Below are 9,708 nucleotides of genomic sequence, written 5' to 3'. Positions count from 1 at the left end.
ACAGGACCACCTACTCATTCATCAAAACCCAGGTCAGGTGCTGCATCTGGGTTCCTCCGTGGAAAAGTAGGCGTCCTTGCCTTCCTCCACCTTCTAGCGCAGTGGTCCTCAGCCTTGGCTGCACATTAGAATCACCTGGGAATCTTTTTAACATCCTGATTTCTGGGCCTCACCTCCGGAAATTCTGTTTCTTTGTTATGGGGTGGGGCCACAACATTAGTAACAAAGAAACAGAATTTCCGGAGGTGAGGCCCAGAAATCAGGATTTTAAAAAGATTCCCAGGTGATTCTAATGTGCAGCCAAGGCTGAGAACCACTGTTGTAGAGAATAGTTACTGCGCCACAAGGTACTGAGCACAGCTGTGCGAGCGCAGTGCTCACACTTCACAGGCTCGCAGCACCTGGAGAGAGCCACGCTCATTGCCCCGCTCTGCAGAGGAGAAGGCTCAGTGTTGGAGAAACTGTGGGATGTGTGCGCCTTATCAGGAGGGGTCAGGGATGGAGCCGGCTATGCAGCTCCGGGGCGGGACGCGTCCACACGTGGGCCTCTGTGCTCGCTGCACCGGGCATTGCCCTGTGTGGTGTTCCCTGTGAGCAGGTCCCCACTGTGCAGCTGCACCTCCCGGAGGCAGGGACAGTCTTTCCATGCCTGGGCCGCTGGAGGCGCACACCCTGAGCTGAATCACATCTTCACCAGGAGGAAGTCAGTGCCCAATGGCTTGTAGTAAAAATCACCCTTGAGGATTTTATTAGTTCCTAATTGCTGCTGTAACAAGTCGCCGCTCGGTGGCTTCCAACAGCACAGCTTTCTCTCGGGCAGCTGCCTGCGATGCCGGAGGGGCAGGTCTGTGTGCTCCACGGCCAGAACCATCTCCCGGGCCACGGCTACCAGGTGTACTGGACCGGAAGGTGGTGGTCGTGGTCTGTGAGGTCATCTACACTTCTGGCAATTTCTACAGAAACAAGTTGAGGTGCCTGGCCTTCCTCCACAAGCAGATGAACACCAACCCTTCCCGAAGCCCCACCGCTTCCGGCCCGACGGGAGGAGGCATGTGCCCCACAGGACCAAGCGGCCACGCCGCCCAGGACCGCCTCCAGGCATCAATGGGACCCGCATCCGGACAAGAGAAACCCGATGTGGTCCCTGCCTCCCCGAGGTCGTGCACCTGACGCCTGCGCACGTCTGTCTACCCAGGGTGTTGGACTCATGAGGCTCTGGAATGCCAGGCATCACAGCTGCCCTGGGGGAAGAAGGCCAAGACCCTCACTGGGAGGAAGAAGAGCTCACAAGGCCACTGACACGGGCAAACACCACACGCAAAAGAAAACCGGCAGGTACACTCAGGTCCTCAGAACTCCTGGACTCCTGGTCTGAGCCCAGTCAAACTGACTGTTCATTCCTCACGCTCGCCCGGCCTGCCTTCCCCCATCGCCTAGGAAGTGGGGATGCCCGCCTGCCTTCCCCCATCGCCCAGGAAGTGGGGATGCCCGCCTGCCTTCCCCCATCGCCCTAGGACATATTAAAACAAAGACTTATATTTTTGATATTTATTTTATATATTTAAATGCCATTTAACAAAGAAAAATCAACCAAAAAAATGAGTTTGCGTGTCACCTCTGACAGGCGTGTCATAGGTTCGCCATCACTGCCCTAGGAATTGGGGATGCCCGGCCTGCCTTCCCCCATCGCCTAGGATGTGGGGACCCCCAGGAACTACCCTCTGGCGCCACAGGCATGTGGACTTTGAAGGCGGGGAACACAGAGGACGCCTTAGTCACTGGCTGAAGAAAGGCCTTTTAAAGAGTTGAACCGGCTCCGAGAGCTAGGCAGTCGTAATTTGCCTGTGACCTACTCATTCACGAGTGTTGGGAAATCAGCCATTGGAACAGCTGGCTCAGTTTCAGTATTTATAAGTAAGCTGAAACCTCAAGTTTAAACTCTCCGCATGCTCAGGTGCTGGACTGTGCCGCCGGGAGGAAGGAGCCAACGCCGGGGGAAGGGTGGGCCCGCTGCGTCCGACCGCCTTGGGGTCACGGGCATCACCCTCTCACCCTCCCTGTACCTATGATCAGGAATGAATAAATTATTTTAAAAGAAATAAAAACAGCACAAGTTTATTACCTTATAGTTCTGAAAGTCATACGTTTCCAATCGGTCTTAAAGGGCTAAAAGTCAAGGCAACAGCAGGCCGGACTCCTGTGTGTTCTAGGGGAGACTCCATTAATTTGCTTGTTCAGCGTCTAGCAGCCGCCTGCTGTCCATGGCTTCCGGCTCTACCACCTTTAAAGCCAGCAGCATTGGGCCAAATCCTCCTCACTGTCCTCTCTGACTTCCTCCCCCACGTGCAAGGCCCCGGGGGTTGCACAGTCCCTCTCAGAGCATTAGGACATGCTTCCTATTAGAAGGAGAGCTGGTTAGCAACCTTAATTCCATCTGCAAACTTCATTGTCCTTTGTCATGTGACTTTTTTTTGTTAATCTTCTCCAGAGGATATTTTTCCTATTGATTTTTTAGAGAGAGTGGAAGGGAGGGGAGGGACATAGAAAGAGAAACATTGATGTAAGAGAGACACATTGATTGGTTGCCTCCTGCACAAGCCCAGCCCAGGGCCCAGGGATTGAGCCTGCCACCAAGGTATGTGCCCTTGACCGGAATTGAACCTGAGACCCTTGAGTCCTCAGGCTGATGCTCTAACCACTGAGAAAAACTGGCTAGGGCCTTTGCCATGTGCCTTAACATATTCACAGGTTCTGGGGATTGGGATATAAAGAAAGACCTTTGAGGAGACATAATTCTGCCTACCACAGAGATGCCTTAAGTCACCCATGAAAGTGCAGTGCACTGCGAAACGGCTTAGAACAGTGATTCAAAATGGATTCTGGAGCAACTCCCAGCTCTACCATTGAGCTCTATTACTTTGGGCAAGTTACCTAATGCCAGAAGCCGGTCCATCCTTGTTGCTTGACACAGTCGCTGCAGAGAAGAAACATCTGCACAGCATATGTTTCAAGGGACCTGGCGTATATGGCATACTGTTCTTAATATGTTTGCTCCCCTTCTTAGCGCTATGTGTTCTAACCAGGGCCACCTCCCTGAGAAAGGTTATTTCCCCAGGTGGGGATATTTCCCTGGAGTTAGGAATTAACAGGACTAAGGAAGAGAATGAATCAGTAAAACCCCCCACTAGTGTTACAGAAATACCATGTACTACTTATGAAGAACTTGGACTAAGACTGTTGGCAATAAATTTGGGACGTGTTGGGCCCACATCCCCATGTGTCTGCCCACCAGGGAAAGCACCAAAGCCTATACCCCTGGAGACCCACCAACACAGGGCAGTCCCAGGGAAGGCAAGCAGCGGGGCTGGGAGGACATAACCTTTACTGGGTAGGATAATCTTCAGTCACTTCCTTGTAGCTTATCAGTAGAGCAGTAGAATAGGTGACCTTGGAATAGCCCTTATAATGGAACACAGAGATTAACCTAGACAAGATTAAAATCAACAGAACTAGATAGAGACAGGATTTTTGGCAAAGGTCAGATAAACTATGGAAATGAAACAAGGAACTGTAGAAGGTTACCCAAAACATACCATGATGTGACTATAGAGTCATGCTTATAGGACCAAATGGTATAAATACAGATGTAACAGGAGAATAAAGAGAGAACCTGGCTATGCTGATCAACTGAACGCTGTCTCCGTGTCATTCCTTCTTTGCCGACTCCGTCCATGCCTTTGGGAACCCCTGGACCTGCTGGGGCTGGACCCCAACAACCTAACTTCTCTGTGCCTCAATTTTGCCATCTGGAAAATGGTAGAACAACAGTGCCCACTTTGCAGATTTGTAAATACTTAGAAGAAGGCCTGGCATGCAGTAGTGTTATATAGGCACTTGTTACATATATACAATGTTATTGGAACAAGTTTGTAGTGTCTGGCCAAGCTAGGCCTTGGCCCGGCTTTCAGGTACCTGGGAATCAGAAACTGACTCAGGCATCTTGTGTCTCTGTCATTCCTGTCGTGTTTGTTAAGTGGCAGAGGTGATGACACCATCTGTACTATTTAAATTGTTTATCCTTCTTTATATTCTGCGGAGTGAGTGATTGAATTGGTAAGAATTAACTATGGCTTTGATAAAACTTCACTGTAAACATTTGCTGAGTGAATGGGTGCTGGATGGATGAATCGACCCTCAGCTTTGTCTCCACACTCATCCCTCCACGTGTGTCGCCTTGCTTGGCTGTCCCAGGCAGGCAGTGAGCGGGGTGGGGGCGTCCCGGGCTCTGCATCTGACGCGCATGTGACCTCCCACAGGATGCAAAGTGTGTTCAGCACCACGGAGAGCGGCCCCGGCAGCCCGAGGCCCACACCGCCGGATCCCCTGGAGGCCTTTCCCCAGAGGAGCCTGGAGGCAGGTGACATCGCGGTGCTGGCTCTGTACTTCCTCTTCGTCCTGGCCGTGGGACTGTGGGTAAGCCAGGCCAGGGGGCGGCAGAGGGGAAGAAACTAAATTCAAAACTTTAAATTTTAAAAAATGCACTGACCGTTGGCCCTGGGTCAGGTGCCGAGTTAGGCACTTTCATTTACGTAATCTCATGTAATATGCACGGGTCCTTATGAAGAAGAGACTGTCACCATGCCCATCGCATAGATACGAAAACTGAGGCTCAGAGAATTTCAGTTTCTTATTCTGTTGGGAAGTTAGGAGAGCAGGGGTTAAAATCCATATCCCCTTCACGTTGAAGCCCATGCTCTTTTTTTAAAGGAAGTTTTTCTTTAGTCATATGATTCAAAAATAAAAACAACTTTAAAATGAGATACAGTGCAAAGTCCATGACTCCCCTTCCCTCCACAGGTAACCACTGTCATTAATTCTGTGGTAAATTAGTGTATTCTCTCATAGTTTCTTTATGCAAAATCCAAGAAAATATTGTGTATATTTTCCTCCTTTAAAATAGGAGGCAGTAGCCGAAACTGGTTTGGCTCAGTGGATAGAGCATCGGCCTGTGGACTGAAAGGTCCCAGGTTCGATTCCAATCAAGGGCATGTACCTGGGTTGCGGGCACATCCCCAGTGGGAGATGTGCAGGAGGCAGCTGGTCGATGTTTCTCTCCCATCGATGTTTCTAACTATCTATCTCTCTCCCTTCCTCTCTGTAAAAAATCAATAAAATATAAAAAAATAAAAGAAAAAATATCTAAAAAAAATAAATAAATAAAATAGGAGGCAGCCCTGGATGGTTTGGCTCAGTGGGTAGAGCCTTGGCCTGTGGACCGAAGGACCCTGGGTTCGATTCCGGTCAAGGGCAGTACCTTGATTGCAGGCTCCTCCCGGCCCGGGCCCTGCTCAGGGCCCTTGCAGGAGGCAACCAATCGATGTGTTTCTCTCACATCAATATTTCTCTCTGTCTGTCACAGATTCTGCTGGGAGGAGACTGAGCCCAGTAAGGTGGGGCTGCCGGGAGTTGGGAGGATGGGGCTAGTGAATCTCCATGAAGGGGAAGTGCTGGTCAGGCTTTTGGGGAAGTTGGGGGGGTGTGGGATCCACCTCAAAGCCACACAATGTGGTCACTGACACCTGCTAAGTCTGCCCAGACCTCTACGTTCTGGCCAAAGCAGCTGACTCCTCAGCAGGGCCCAGCTCCACAGGGTGCAGTGACAGGGAGACTAGAGGGGGTGCTTTTGCATTCCCCCAGGCGGATGTCCTTTGGGAAGGAATGCTCCACCCAGGAAAGGTGGTGTTGTGCAGCATGGGAGAGGAACTCAGCACAGGGATTCTGCCAGCTGTCCCTTCAGCTCTCTCCCAGAGCCACAAACCCCAGACTCTCCTCATGTGACTCTAGTCCTTTCCGCTGTCCCTTTGCTGGAGCCCAAGGTGAGTGACTGCAGATGAAATTTTGTGCACTGGCCCTTTAAGAGGGCGCTTATGTCTCTAGTGGACTCTAGTTCCTCCCTGACAGACAGAAACCCTGCTGCTTTTCACAGCCAGATGTTCTGTGGGCGCCTCTTCCTGGCTCTTTGCTCAGAGAGAACCCCCTGCAGCTGAGAACCTCAGCCACCATCTCTGGTTGTGGGGCCAGCCCTTTTCTTGTCTCCGCCCTTCCTACCCCTTGTGATGTGGCTTTTTCTGTAAATCCTTGGTTATAAGACTCCTCTTCAGCTAGTCTTCAGATTATTCTATAATTTAGTTATAATTCCAGTTCCATCCAGCAAGAATCCTCTCACCAACATTCACACCCAGAAGCTCAGAGAAGTTGAACAGCTTATTCAATATCACACAAACCACTCAGTGGTCAAAATGTCTGTATTAAAATGCCTTCCATGCCAGGGAGCTTACTTCTAAAGATGGTTTTGTGGACCAGCTAAAAACATGGGCTCCAAAATCAAGCTGAGCTAGGCTTGAATTCCTGTCCCTTCTGCTATCTGGAAATGTGTCACTAGATAAGTGGCTTTAATTCTGAGCCTCAGTTCCTCACCAACTCCCAACCTCATGGGAGTTAATAAGAATTAAAGTGAGATAATGCTTTGAAATGCTTAGCATAGTGTCAGACACTATACAAGTGCTAACACAGAATAAATGATACACAGTAGGAGCTATTATAGCTAAGCCATGAGTGTAAAACTCAAATGCCTAGGGGTCAAGTAGGTTATTATCAATGTGTGAAGCAGGACTAGTAGGGGCTGTGTTGACCTAAAGAGTGTGTCTCCTCTAAAAGTATTCAAATTAAAATTTTCTTTATAACCACGGGTCAAACAAAATCTATTTGGTGTTTAAATCTAGCCCCTTGGACTCTCACTTTATCGTCTGCAGCCTAGGGATGCCTCTGTTTGTTCTTCTTTTCCCCTCACCCACCTTCTTCTTTGTTTTAGTCCACAGTGAAGACCAAAAGAGACACCGTGAAAGGCTACTTCCTCGCCGGAGGGGACATGATGTGGTGGCCTGTAAGTGATCTTTGGTTCAATTACAGTCGCTTCTCAAAGAATTTTCAAGTGCTGCTGTTCTGTCTAGCCTTTGCTTGTTCAGGACTCTGTAGTTGCACGTTGTGTGTAAGTTACAGTATAGACTAGAGAAGGCTTAGCTCCAATCCAACTTTGTTTAATCAAAAAAGAATTTATAGCTCACCTAAGGGGGAAAACCTAGGGTTTCAGTTATGGCTGAGTACAGGGGCTCAAGTGATATTATTAGAACCCGGTTTTCCCCTCTACTTATTCTCCCCCCGCCCCCTCCATTTAGTCTTTCTATTTCTATCTATCTATCATCTCTCCTCTGGATGGGTGCTATTCCCAAACAGACCCGACTTCATGTCAATGAGCTGGTGGATGCTGCTCTAGACCTTTCATCCTCCTAAGTTCCAGCCCAGCATGGGAAGAGCCTCTGCTTCCATGGAAGTGTCCCTGGAAAATATCTCATTTCTGATTATGGCTCATGCCCATCCACTGCCAGTGACTGTGGCCAGGGTGGTTTGATGTGCTCACTGGCTCAAGCCTGGGTCACACACTCAATGCCTGAGCTGGGGGATGCGGAACCTCCCCCGTGGCATATATGATGAGAAATGAGAGGAACTAAAGCCTTAAGGAGATTGGGACGGTATGTTATTTTCAAGTAGATCTAAGGGCAATGCCAAACTCACGTGCAGCACAAACACACATCACCCACACACATCACATATATAGACAAGCCTCTACTTAGTAGGCCCAGGGAAGGTGATCAGGAATAATACTTTTACTTAGGATCCTAAAATAAGGGTCAAATTTTTGAACTAAGAAGAGGGAGAATTTCCCCCATTTGCAGTAAGTTAAAAGAAATGCAGAGTGTAAGATGCAGAGAGATAATAGGTATCTGGGCCTCTAGCAGAATAGGATTGGAGCTCTTTAAACCCCATTCCTCATAGAATTGTCGCTATTTTCCTCTTCCTGAAGTTCCCTGGGAGACTCCACTTGCAAGAGCAGCCTTTTCCCCAGAGACATTTGTCAAAAGCAATCAGTGGCAATTGTTTAACATTGCAGCTGTCTGAGGCAGCAATAACCGTTGGGGCATACGATGGACTAATCAAGGCGCTTAAAGGAAAAGCTGGAGAATGAGCCGTTCCTAGAGTATTTTGAGAAGCTCTGACATAGTCCTGGGAATATCAAAGCCATGTGATATCCAGGGCTGTGCACATGCTTAGAAAAGACCTGAAAAGGTCCTAAGCTCTCACCTCTGGCTGACCGTAAGGCTCTGCATAAACAGAAAGTGAGAACTAGGACAGAAATATCCAGGTTGAGTGTTGAAAGCATACCTTGACATGCACACAAAGCTTTCTGGCAAAGGCTGGGAAAATTATTTGTTTTAGATATGTAAGAAAATCTCTGCCTAGTTATTAACTGACCACTAAACTAAGTGGACACATGACAAAGAATACAGACTTTATAGAATTCATTCAAGAAAGTCTATAAACAGCCGTAACCGGTTTGGCTCAGTGGATAGAGCGTCGGCCTGAGGACTGGAAGGTCCCAGGTTCGATTCCGGTCAAGGGCATGTACCTTGGTTGTGGGCACATCTCCAGTAGGGGGTGTGCAGGAGGCAGCTGATCGATGTTTCTCTCTCATCGATGTTTCTAACTCTCTATCCCACTCCCTTCCTCTCTGTAAAAAATCAATAAAATATTTTTTTTTAAAAAAGAAAGTCTATACACAAATAAACAGTAGCAACAACAAAAAATTACTAAAACAATCAACTCAGGAATGAGGAACAATCAGATTTCTAGGGTTGCCACTGATGTTACATTAAATGTCCACTTTTAACAAAACATTATGAGTCATGCAAAAAAATAAGAAAGTATGATCTATATACAGCAGTGGTTCTCAACCTTCCTAATGCCACCCTTTAATATCCTCATGTTGTGGTGACACCCAACCATAAAGTTATTTTTGTTGCTACTTCATAACTGTAATTTTGCTACTGTTATGAATCGTAATGTAAATATCTGATATGCAGGATGTATTTTCATTGTTACAAATTGAACATAATTAAAGCATAGTGATTAATCACAAAAACAATATGTAATTATATATGTGTTTTCGTATGGTCTTAGGCGACCCCTGTGAAAGGGTCGTTCGACCCCCAAAGGGGTCTCGACCTACAGGTTGAGAACCGCTGATATACAGGAAGAAAAGTAGTCCATAAAAAGTGGCCCTGAAGAAGCCCAGATGCTGGACTTACTGAATAAAGACAATAATCCTTCACAAACTCTTCACAAAAAAATATAAGGGAACACTCTCTAATTCATTCTGTGTGTTACACATTACGCTGGTACCAAAATCAGACAGACACCACAAGAAAAAAAAACTACAGACAAATATCTCTCATGAATATAGATTCAAAAGTCCCTAAGAAACCAATCCTAGCAATATATAAAAAAGATTATACACCCATGGCCAAGAGAGATTTATCCTAGAAATGCAAGGTTAGTTGAACATACAAAAAAAGTTGATTAATGTAATACACTATATTACATTATAATAAAGGACAAAACTACATGATCATTTCAATATATACAGAAAAGACGTTTCATAAAATCCAACACCCCTATATGATCAAAATAATAAACTCAGCCAACTAGACATAAAAGGAAAGTTTTTCAACCTGAAAAATGGCATCTACAAAACTCCACCAACATTTTTTAAATATTTTTTATTGATTAAGATATTACATATGTGTCCTTATC

At 47.0% G+C, this 9,708-nt stretch overlaps 1 protein-coding gene across 1 annotated transcript in view; it reads left to right on the top strand.

Annotated features, from left to right (window-relative positions):
* SLC5A11 (solute carrier family 5 (sodium/inositol cotransporter), member 11) overlaps nt 1-9,708 on the top strand; it is a 44,531-nt gene that overhangs the window by 6,446 nt on the left and 28,377 nt on the right. Inside the window, exons 2-3 of the mRNA XM_014536261.1 lie at nt 4,317-4,473; nt 6,872-6,943. Coding sequence (XP_014391747.1) covers nt 4,318-4,473; nt 6,872-6,943 — 228 coding nt within the window. The 5' untranslated portion in view covers nt 4,317. The remainder of the gene's footprint in view (nt 1-4,316; nt 4,474-6,871; nt 6,944-9,708) is intronic.

This window comes from Myotis brandtii, unplaced genomic scaffold, assembly GCF_000412655.1.
Source record: "Myotis brandtii unplaced genomic scaffold, ASM41265v1 scaffold158, whole genome shotgun sequence".
NCBI lineage: Eukaryota > Metazoa > Chordata > Mammalia > Chiroptera > Vespertilionidae > Myotis > Myotis brandtii.
Note: the sequence above shows the minus strand (reverse complement) of the source record. Positions and strands in the feature narration are given on the sequence as shown.